Source organism: Limulus polyphemus, unplaced genomic scaffold, assembly GCF_000517525.1.
Source record: "Limulus polyphemus unplaced genomic scaffold, Limulus_polyphemus-2.1.2 Scaffold1159, whole genome shotgun sequence".
NCBI lineage: Eukaryota > Metazoa > Arthropoda > Merostomata > Xiphosura > Limulidae > Limulus > Limulus polyphemus.
In genome coordinates, this window is record NW_013666769.1 from 316600 (window position 1) to 329221 (window position 12622).

The window sequence follows — 12622 nt, forward strand, 5'->3', positions numbered from 1 at the left end:
GGAATTTGGTCCTTTGTTGTTCCAAATGTCATTTTATCAAAGTTAACTACACACTTCCTTGATAGTAGATAGTCCAATCCTAATATGCATTCGTCTTTAATGTCAGCCAAGTATACTTTCTGTCTATCCTTTATGCCCATGAGTTCAATAGTTACCCACACTGATCCCCACAACTTGCATAATGTTTTGTCACACCACAGAGTTTCCGTATGGCTTCTGGTACTCCTTTGTGATCTAGCACCTTGATACTCACAAGGGTTTGCTGAGATGCAGAATCTATGACAAAGTTGCACCTTACAAAAGTTACACTTTTGGCCATCCAGCTTTCCTGTAACGTAGACACTATGTGTGCTTGCCATTTTACACTTAGCTATTGGGACTTTCAAGCTAGGGGTTGGTGGGCATCCCTCAACACCAACCACTACTGGTTTCCCCAAAGCTGACTTATTGGTAGTATTCTTCTTACACTGGCTCTTCATATGTCCTTGCTCTCCACAGTTCCAACAACCTTTCTGGGTAGCAGCCTTTCTTGCCGTGGCATCTTTCCTGTGTTGAAGTTTTTGGTATTGAGCTCTCTTGTGCCCAGGTTTGTTACATGTGCCAGCAGAGTCCCTCAAACTTCTCTAAAAGCTGTCCTTTTTTTGCTTTGAATCCTGATGACTGTACCAACCTTGGTACCTTTGTGCTGGACTTAACGTAGGATTCAAATTCAATAGCTCTGACCATTGCATCTTGCATAGTAAAGGGGTGTGCTTGCTTTACTTGTATCTTCAGTTGTGGACTGTCCAAGGCATCTACAAACTGAACCCTCAGCAACAGCTTGAGGACATCAGGTGGTGCAGTTGGGTAGGCCTTCTGTGCCATACTTTCCAAATCCTGCGCCAGCAAGAGCTGAAAGATCAGGCTCTCCCCTTTAGCACGGACTCTAGTCCTAAACCTAGCCCTTTAGGCTCTGGAGTGACTTTGAGTTCCATACCTGAGTTCTAGAGCAGCTAGCAGTGCTCTATAGTTGTCCCTGTCGTATGCTGACAACTGTCCAATTATTTCCAGTGGTTATCCCTTCAGGTTCGTTGCCAAGTACACTGCTTTATGCTCCTCTGTCCATCCATTCATTTCTTCCAGAAGCTCAAATTGTGCTCTGTATGCTTCCCATGGTGCCTTCCCATCGAATTCCTGTGGCTTCCTTCATACTAGATCACCCCTATTGCTAACTCTCATGTCTGGAATGTGACTTCTGGCAGGACTGAAGATGTCTGCATTAGGGTTTAGCTGCAGGGTCTGGAAGGGGCTTCCTGTTGTCTTGGGCTGATTAGATCCATGGCTAATATATCCTCACTGTGTAAAAGACAGTAAATCGTCCTTTAATGTATCTAATTCACTTTGAAATTTACTAATCTTTTCCATTTGTACTTCATGATGATGTTGTACTCTCTCTCCTTGTTCTTCTTGCCACTGTTGCTGACTTTCCAGCAACTGTTGGAGACTTCCTTCCTGTTTCTTTTCTCGTTCTTCTTTCCTTTCTTGTTCTGGTGCTGATTTTCTTGCCACTGCAGTAGTCTCTCTTCTTTTTTATTTTCTTTCAACTCCAACCACTGCTGTAGTCTCTCTTCTTGTTTATTTTCTCGTTCTTCTTGTTTCTTTTGCTGTTCTTGTATTGCTGCCATGAAGTCTAAGTTGTAGTTTGATTTGTCACTTCTTGTTTCAATTTTTGTTTTTTCTTTTCTGTCCCACTCTCTAGCACCAATTTGTTGCGTATCTGCTTGTTTGTTTGTTTCCGGTAGAAATTCTTTCCAAGGATCTTCAGAGATATAAGTCCTTTCTTGATTAAACCAGTTTATTCTTCCTCGATACAAACTTTTAGTACACGTAAGTTCCACAATCAGTACGTTTCTTGTCACTTTAAACTTAACAACTTTATAATACATGCTATAAATCACAGCAATTCACAATCTCGATAACTTCGCTGTTGATGAGTGCAAAACACACACTTTACAGCTCACTAGCTTGAAACTAACAGAATCATAAATTACACGGAACCCAAAGTAACTACTGCGCTCTCTTCATTCATCCCTGCTGGCTTTCTATGCCAGGCTTATATACTAACGAAGAGGGCATCTCGAACAAACTCTGACTTCACCGATCATTCGAGAAACTCATCACGCATGCTACCAGTGCCAATGCGCCAGTAGCATCACGTGACTTCCGCTGCCGTAACAATACATTAGCAGCACATGGTTTAGCATCAGGGCCAATTCCAGTTGAAGGCAGAATGGTTGACCTTTTTGATTCCACTGCTTACCATAGCAAAGTTTATGAGTTGGGCTGCTCCAGACCTATAGTAACAGAACCATCAGTTATCATTGGGAGACTGGTTGCATTCTTAGCTGTCTCTAATCACATTTTGGCTTTTGCTATTTAGCATAGCACCTTTGATGGTACCCAAAGCCTAGTCTTTCATGGCCTTTCAAACATGTAACACAGCATGAAATATCATAGTGAGAAAATAGGAACACATGATCAGGACTCTGTCCTGTTTCTGTAAGTAATTTCACAGCAGTATCTTTCTCCCTGCTATTTAGCATAGGCCATTGTTTAATACATTCACAAATTTTCTTGAAACTTGTAGGTGAAAGCCTTGCAATGTTTTTTTCTTCTTCTACAATAACATGAACACAACAGCTCATGGAGGCTGCTATGTTGAAACAATGCATCAGTGGGATTGGTTAATTGATGATCAGAGCCACCAATGAATCAAATTTTTTGTAACATTTGGCAACTGCTCCACTTATTCTAATCTAAAGATATTGGTTCCCTCAGTTGTTAAACGAAAGTTAACATTTTCTGCCCATGGACTACTTGATTGGTATCAGCAAACAGTATGAATTTGTAAAAACTTATTAGAATAACATAAGGAAGCATAAATAATTGACAATATTTATAATTGCAATATAAAATGATTTCATGTTAAAGTATTCTTTTGATTAATTACTTGAATTATCAGCATACTAGCTATGTGCCATTGACAGCTGAGATTTTGAGATTCATGTATGGTAGTATATTTTAATTTATACAGAATGTTTACTAATTTTGTAATATAGTTTATTTAGTTTTTATGATTAAATACTTGATCCAAGCACAAAAATATTTATTCAAGTTTAAGAAGACTTAATACTACATTTAGTCAAAGGAATGAGTTATGTAAAAAAGATTTCATTGTTTTTCGGGCCTAATAATCTCAACAATATGTATATTGAAATTTAGGTTAAAGCTAACTGCCCTGAGTTTAAAAGCCACTTTCATCAAGTGGAACACTCCTTAGTAGTCAGCCTTACAGCTATTTCTGTGACATTTCACCGAGAAGCCTTTATAACACTATGGCGGTTTATACCATATGTTATCACCAAGTAAGTTGGAATGTAAAATTATGTACTTACATCTACATTTATGTAGCATAACTTATATATTATAATTTTTTATATTTTAAATTATTGTTATTTTACTTGATAATACCTTCAGTCTTAAATATAGGAATGATGTATGAAGTAATTCTGGAGTTAATGTTAATGTGCAGATGAAGGCATGGGTTAAAGTTTTTAGTTTTAAAATGTATTAGGCCTAACACTTATGGTCCTCCAACAACTCTTGCATCATGTCTAAAGTTTGGATGTGTATTTCTGTCTTAATTGACAGGTCTGTCAGCCTGAGGATATTGTATTCCCCAACATTGAATCGTATTATTGTTCAGTCAAATTGTGTACAGTCTCACCATAATAGTATTTTTACAGCAAAGAAAAGTAGTGTACTGAAAGGGGAAATAAAATATTAAATTTAGATGTAATTAATCTTAAAAGCATATTTTAATAAATAAACATAATGTAAATGGAAGAGGACACTGAGGTAATTTCTGATCATGTAAATGAGAACCATTGTATATTTGAAAGCTTGTGTAAATGTACAATTCTAATTTTTTGACTCTCACTATGGGCTCTGTCGAATCGACTGAGTTTGTGACTCCAAATTGACCTTTATAGTTTCCATACTATAACTTATAATATGTTTTGTGTATCTTCATTACATTTCTCAAGTTTTCAGTAATTATTAAAGAGTCATTTGTAGACAAAAAATCAGAACTTTTTTATTAAGTATTTTTATTAAAAATTTCTCCATGAATATATGGAGTCAAAGTGTTAACTGCTCCGACTGCAAAGTGATTTTAATGTTAAGATTAAAAATACTTTTCTTCATATGAAAACTTGCAAATTTCATATGTGTAATCTCCAAAACCTCCTAAATAAATTTCGAACATTTTTTTTTTCACTAAAACTTTACATTTTATCTGCTATTTTCAATACCCTAACTCTATACAAGGTTGACCTTGTAACCACCAAAATAATTCGAAATAAATGTAAATTACCCTTATTTGCTTTCTAGAATAACTTTAAACTGTAACATGAAACTACATTTCTTTATCTTAAATAGTTTTAAACTCATAACAGTATACTTTGGTTTATACTTTAAATTTTATTGTTTTCTTGACCTTTGAACTGTGACTTAACTGAGATTCTCACCATCAAATTAGAAATTACTTGATGAATGTGCAGCTCATTTTACCATATCAAATTACATACAAATTACGATTTATTTGTGCGTTGCTTGTGAGCATACTTTACAAAAAATTTTGTTATATTATCTAATTGAACTTTATCTAACCTGAAAAGTTAGATTTTTACATTCTAGTTAATCTTATAATAATAAATAAAGAATACACAGGAAAAAGAAATAAGATACTTACTCAGGTCTTCTTTTCTTTTGCTGTTGATGACACATAACCCTACTTTTGTATACTAATGGTATTACTGAACTAATTAATTTTTTATTTAATTAAATAATGCAACAAAGAACAGAATAATCATGTGCAAAAAGCAGACAATGTCCCATAATTATTCCAATTTTTCTAGCTTTCTAATTATGTGACAAGGGACATTAAAATTTCAGCTAAACTCATTGATGTGTTTCCAGTGGGAACAAGGTTTGAACTAGAAGTGAAATAGACAATTTGCTGTACAGAGAAAACTATTGATAATTTCTGAAAGAGAGGATGTGACATTTGGGCATGGCCGTTGGGTCTGATTTTCTATTTTATGGCTGTGTAACTAAATAAAATTGAAAGCTATAAAAATTATGCTTTGCTGCCTGATTGATGACAACATCACAATCAGTTAACTTTTATACCCCTTGGAGGGGTGGTAAATAAATTAGAGAAGACAAGTTTCTTAATAAGAAAATGTCAGAATTCTCATCCTAAGGAAAAGTCATAATTCTTTTTAATATTGCTGTATAAAATTAAAAACTTAAAAATTGTATACAGTTAAAATTTGGATTATCTCTCTCAACACGAGCTAAGTCAATTTGACCAACCACGTGACTTTTTTGTACCCGTTTAAAGTTTTTATACATTTGATACTTCTAACTTTCAATATAGTGTGTATATCTTTTAGTTCATATTATAAGTTTTTCACATACAAAAAATCATATTTTTTAATGAAGTATTTTTAGTAAAATAAAACAAAGATTTATCCATGAACATATTAAGTATTTATTTTGAATTGTCCATAAGCAAAGTAATTTTAAAATTAAAATTAAAAATACTTTTCCTCATCTTAAAAATCTCAAATTTGCTTTGTTTAATCCCTAAATCCTCTTAAATGCATTTCAAACGTTTTATTTCAGTAAATCTTTATAGTTTATCTGTTATTTTCTCCACCCTATCTCAAAATGGGATTGGTCAATTGGACCGACCTCGTATCCACAAAAGAAAAAAATCGAAATAAATATAAATTACCATTTTTTTCTTTCTAGAATGACTTCATATTGTAACATGAAACTACATTCATTTATCCTCAGTAGCTATAAGTTCGTAACATTATACATCTATTTATAATTAAAATTTATTGTTTTATTGCCCTATGGACTGTGTCTAACTACTATCTGCACCATTATAAGTTGTAAATCACTCGGGGAATGTGCATCTTACGTTACGTTAATGAATTACATTACCCAAGAGCTACTATGAGCTGCTCATGTGAGTGTCCTGTGAAACATTTTTATTATAATATCATTATTATTATTTATTTTACCCAATCTAATCTTAACTAACCTAAAAGGATCCCTATTTTTACATTTTAGTTATTTATATAATTAGACATAAAGAATAAACATGAAAATCAAGAAATAAAATAGTTAACTAATCTTCTATTTTCTTGCTGTCCATTGTCAAAGAAAGTTAACTCTAATTTTTTATACTAATCGTAGTAATTTAACCCTATTACCCTGGGTATCCTTTACTGCTCATGACACAAGGTTTTTGTGTCTAACATTCAAAATTTTATTAAAGTACTTTTTGTTTATGTTACACCAATTAGAATAGCATACAATCTTAGCTAATAATCCATATGTTAACAATATACAAGTTTTAAGTTCTTAATTCTACAAGGCAATATTTACAAAAATCCTGAATTTCCCCTAGTGTGACCCATGTGACACATTTTCTCTTGGCATGTCATCATTCCTATTTTATGCACCACCTCTTGAAAAAGTATGAAATTAAACATAGAATACTCTATAAAATTGTTATTGCTCAAACAAATCAGAATTTTTATAGCCTTCAATTTTGTTTGGTTTGGTTTTGTCTAAACATTTATGTTTTCGTGTTATAATTTGTGTTCATTCTAGAATGAAAGATGCATAATTGATGTTTATTTCCTAATTTTTTTTATGGTGGTTGCAAGATTGGTCAAATTTACTGAACCCGTACAGAGATTAATTAGTGAAAATAACAGATAAAATATAAAGTTTCTTCTTAAGAAATGTTTGATAATTATTTGGACATTATAATGATTTTGCACATGAAATTTCAAAATTTTCTGATGCATAAAAGTATTTTCAATGTTAGGATGAAAATTACTTTGCATGACAGATAACCAAGATGTAAAAAGGAAAAAAAAGGCATGAGAGAAACATTGCTTTACAAACCTTAAGGCTTAAGAAAAGCATTAGATATTTTGCATATAAAAGCATTGTAATGTTAACTGATAAACTGCCAAATTTCATTAACATTCGCTTACTAATTTAATAGCTATAGCATGAAAATTATAACAAGCACATAATGGTTACGAGGTCAGTCCGAGGGACCGAGCCCAGGTTGAAAGAGTTAATGTATCTGTGCATGAGGTTCTCACGTTGGTCTTTATCTGAACAGAGTTGGTGACCATCATCATTGTGAGTGACTGATATTGCCACGTTTTTGGTTCTTGTACCAGCTCAGCTTGTGGAAGTGCCAAAATGAAGTGCTTATAAGATTGGTATTGGTGCTTTTGCTTTGGAAGCTGATCACCTGTAAAAAACACAGGCTTTGTTCCTTGCTTCTTCTACCCAAGATAGGTCATGTCTTATCTGCAAGAACTCAACCTTTGCTTGATTGTATATTTTCCAGCCTTTATCAGTATCACTGTTCCACCTATATATCATGTTCCTTTTGCAGAAGTCATTGACTTCACTTGATGGTGAAAAATACTGAATTTTATAAGCACTGACATAAAGCTTGGTATTCTTCTATGGGATTCTAGATTGTTTTACTCCTGTATGCTTTCCAGCCTTCATGAGCATCTCACATATGAGGTTGTTACCATTGGCATTAAGTACCAAATGTTACTTAGAGATGATATTCAGGGTGAAATTAGCAAAATAAGATCTATACAGAGTCTCTATCACCTTATTAGTTCACCTGAATGTAGCATTATAAATTATACTATATAAACTAGACTGTAAATCTTTGCCATTATTGTGTTCACCTGCTTCCCAGCTGGAGTATCTGGCATTGAAGTTATCTACCACTAGATACGTATGCCTATATTGACAGGAAGAATCTCTAGTCTTCAACACGATATGCTCTGCTACCTTTCATCTACATATTGGTGATTTGGATGGGTGAAAGTAACTTTAGGGGAGCTATCAGAATGATTTTTAGCTTGCAGTTGGGATTGTTCACTGAGAGCTATCATGATGTTTGTAGTGGATGTTATTGTTGTGTTATACTGCAATAGCTATCCCAGCCTCTGGGTCATCATGTGGTATGAAAATTAAGTCCATCAGAATGAACTACTCAGAGTCATATACAAAAAGTCATATTTCTTAGTGAAGTATTTTTAATAAAATAAAATAAAGAATTGTCCATGAATATTTTGAGTACTTGTTAGTCTGTGTGCAAAGCAATTTTCATGTTAAAATAAAAAATACTTTTCCTCATCTCAAAAATCTCAAATTTCTTTTGTGTAATCATTAAACTTCCTAAATGCAGTACAAACGTTTTTTTCACTAAATCCTTATAGTTTGTATGTTATTTTCTCTACCCTATCTCAAAACGGGATCAGTCAATTCGACCGACCTCATAACCACAAAAAAAATTGAAATAAACCTAAATTAACCTTCTTTTCTTTCTAGAATGACTTCAAATTGTAACATGAAACCACATTCATTTATCCTAAGTAGCTCTAAGTTCATAAAATTATACATCTATTTATAATTAAAATTTATTGTTTTATTGCCCTTTTAATTGCTGTTTGAATTGTGTCTAACTACTATCTTCGCCATTATAAGTTGTAAATCACTCAGGGAACGTTACGCTATCGAATTACATTACCCACGAGCTGCTCACGTGCATGCCTCATGAACCATTTTAATTATATTATGATTATCACTTATTTTACCTAATCTAGTGTTAAATAGTTCAAAAAGATTTGTACTTTTAATTTTAGTTACTTTTATAATAATAAATAAAGAATAAATATGAAAAACAAGAAATAAAGTACTTACCCAATCTTCTTTTTTCTTGCCCTCAATTATCGAGGAGAGTTAATCATGATTTTTTTAGTGCTTATAGTAAAGCACTTAACAATTTTTATTTAATTAAATAATGCACCAAAAAATATGAACTAATAACATGCAAAAAGTAGACAAATTCACTTCTAAATATTTTCTTGGCTTTCTAACTATGCGACATGAGCCATTACAAAGCAAGTCGTTAACTTTCCCACGGGAACGATGTGAAATTGACGATATTCTGTTTAGAATACAACATTATACAATACGTCATTTTATAGATGAAAATCTTGACTTTCTATTGGTTATAGATAATATATAATGAAACGTAAGAGAGAATTGTCAACGAATTGTGAAAGAGAGGATGTAACAGTGGGTGTGGCATGAGGGGTCTGATTTTTCTAATCGATAGCTCTGTAACCAAACAAAATTGAAAACTATAGAAATTATGGTTTATCTGAGCAATAATGACTTTATAGAGAATAATTTACGTTTATATGGGCAATGAAACAATAAAATTTCATTATTAACATGTATATACTGCTATGAGTTTAAAGTTACTTAAAATAAATGAATGTAGTTTGATGTTACATTTGAAGTCATTCTAGAAAGAAAAAAGAGTAATTTAGATTTATTTCTATTTTTTTTGGTGGTTATGAGGTCGGTCAAATTGACCGATCCCATTTTGAGATAGGGTAGAGAAAATAACAGATAATCTATTAAGTTTTACTGAAGAGAAAAATGTTTGAAATACATTTAGGAGGTTGTAGGGGTTACACAAAGGAAATTATATGTAGCAGCTCCTTACTTTCATTTAAGTAGACCATTATAATAAAGCACAGGGAGTTATGCTTAGCAGCTACATTGCTAGAATAAAATGTATTGAATGTCTAGTGCATAAGATGTAAGAGAAGTATTGTGGTAGAATAATTATGAAACACAAAATAGGAACATTGGAATAACTCTAAAATTCCTCTATCCCATTCATGGCATATATTTAATTAATCAACAATTATATAAAAAATAAATAGGGCTAACAATAACACCCTCTCTTGTAAATATTTATTATAACTGAAGGTCTATTTATTTTATAATAGAAGTGTTGATGTTGTTCTGTTCTGTTGTTTGTTTATTATTATTTTTGTTAGGTATGTTTGATTAATAAACAATATTGTTAAATGATATGACTATTACCTGCTTGGAACAGTGACTGTCAAATATAGGTTTGTTTTGCTTAAGTCAGCAGCAGTTTTTCTAATTGGCAGCAATAGGGTGTTCATACAATGCAACCTTATTGCATGTAGCTATATGAGTATCACACATAAAGTATGTGTACATAAACAATTATTTTCGAAATATTAAAAACATGATTACTGTTATATATATAACATATTTTTAAACTAAGTGTGAATGTTTTATTTCACATATGTGGATATGTGTAAAATAAAAGTTTTCAATCAAATATAAACGGGTAGTTATGGTGATGTCAAGAACTTATACAAATCAAAAGCTATTGAAATTTCAAATATTAATTGAGTAATGTGTTCCAAACCTTTAAGATCACAGTCTACTCTTCATTACAGCCCTACTGTTTAATGATGTGTATATGTGGCACTGTGTGGTACAGTTTGCAGATCATAGTTGTGTTAGCCATTGAACCCATACACCAAAGATTTATCTGTCATAATGTTGCACACAACTATACTTCAGGTGGTTTAACACTGTGACTGATTATAAATTAATCTCTGTCTCAGACTTGATGCCTTGTACAAAAACAAAACTCAAGCTAAATCTAATATTATATTTATCAATAATCAAGTGGTAATTCTGTATTTTCATTTGAACTCACATTAACTAATTGTCATTAAAATTAAATGCTAAATCTTTAATGCACCTAATAACTCTGTACTTCTTTGTATAATTGAACATATTCAAAAGATTTAGTTCTTAATTTTTTCTTCTCTTCCTTTCTTCCTGTTTAAAATTTATTTCGTTTTTTGATGTATATGCTAGTGTACATATATTTAGTATCATAAACTATCCCAATTAACTCAACAATGCAATTCACTACCCTTGTTTTGTTTTTTCACATTTTTTAACATGCCAAGGACTAGTTTGAATTTTAGTGGGTCTAATGAACAATTAAACTCATTTGAACATTGTGTGAAAATTACAATCTCCCTTTCTTCTTTTTTTTCCCCTTCTTTCCTTTTTTCTTGTTAATGTAAAGATAAAGTGACTGCATTTTACATATAAAGAAGTTGAAATTAAGGACTGCTACTTTCTGCATCACAATGAAAATAATGATGTAACTTTAGTAATAGTACAAACAATGGCTAAACCCAACCTGGTGACAGTAGATTAATAAAGATTGTATAATCTGTGCAAATATACCCAAAGTTTCTATTGTATTTTATCAAAACAAACCAAAATTAATTAGCATATTTATAAGAAATTAAGAAAAATATATGAACTTTAGAAGTACATGAAATTTTAGGTACACATCCTTCACATTTCTTTACTATCCAGCTTATCCAATGTGTATCTGCCAATGTACAATAATATAAATGTATTCAGTTTTCTTGAAGAATAGTTTAAATTGGAAAATGAAATAACTGTATCCATTTTGTACGTATATATATATCTTACATTTTGACATCTCTTTATGTTTCCTGTCTGGTTTCAATTTCAGAATCCAACCTAAAAATCAGCTTAGTGCATCCTTATTCTCTTCAGTGGTTCCAGATACTACATCTCTTATACTATATGCCCAAAATGATCCTCCTGTTCCTCCTGGTTCAACCAAGTTTGGAATATCTGCACGTATTGATGAAGTACGAGTCAAACTGTGTGACACTGATATGGAATTGATTGAACTTAAAATTGCAGGTAATTTAATGGTATAAAGTTGGTTGATTTACACATGAATTAGATATAGAGATCAAATTCTAGGGTCTTGGGATATGTTCTACTTCTAGTGGGTGTAGGGCAAGTGACTGAAGAAACAAAAACAGGAAATTGTTTGATCATTCAATTAGAAAACTATTGCACTGTCATAAGTTGAAAAGTAAAATAAACTATTAAAATGACATATGAAGTAGAAAACTGAAACTACTTTGTAATAAGATTGGACCATTTGGTTGAATATTGTGTTTAGAAATTCTTTTCAACTAATTAAAGGCCTTAGGTTTTTTATAGTTTCTGGTGACATTTTTTTTGTTTTGCTGATATTATATTTATGTTATGTCAGTTTGAAAACTATAGAAATATTTTTTTATAAGAATTAATCAGGTAAGAATATTTATTGAGAATTATAGCATAAGGGTGACCTCACTTGGTGTGTAGCCACAGACTGTTATTGATCGTTTGGTGTTTATGTTTTCTTATCAGTAACATAACTCCTTCAATGGGCCTTGCACACCCCCCCCCCTTTGTTGGAAGTACTATATTTTAACATGTCTCTCATGCAAATCATCATGCATCATCCCTTAACCAATAGTAGCATGACATGTTCATGTGATGCATGACTCCCTCTACACTCCTCTACCAAGCCTTCAATTCTTGTTTGGCAGAGTTGCAGTTCAGATGTCTTTTTTTATATGCTTAGTGCTTCCAGTGTAACAAACAATTTTTTTTCTCACGAGGTTGTTCCTTTTTGAATTTTTTTTTTTATACCAGTTCATTCTTGTCACAATATTTCTGCACTCAACAATTTGTGAACATTTTTTTGAGTTATGAATTCAGA

General features: G+C 32.2%; 1 protein-coding gene across 1 annotated transcript in view; it reads left to right on the forward strand.

Moving 5' to 3' along the window:
* The window catches only part of LOC106462411 (vacuolar protein sorting-associated protein 13A-like), a gene marked incomplete at its 3' end in the record, with an annotated part of 125434 nt that extends 113668 nt beyond the window's left edge, over window positions 1-11766 (forward strand). The window contains exons 24-25 of the mRNA XM_013922337.1: window positions 3262-3404; window positions 11570-11766. Of these exons, the coding sequence (XP_013777791.1) occupies window positions 3262-3404; window positions 11570-11766 (340 nt within the window). The remainder of the gene's footprint in view (window positions 1-3261; window positions 3405-11569) is intronic.
* Between the last annotated feature and the right edge of the window lie 856 nt (window positions 11767-12622).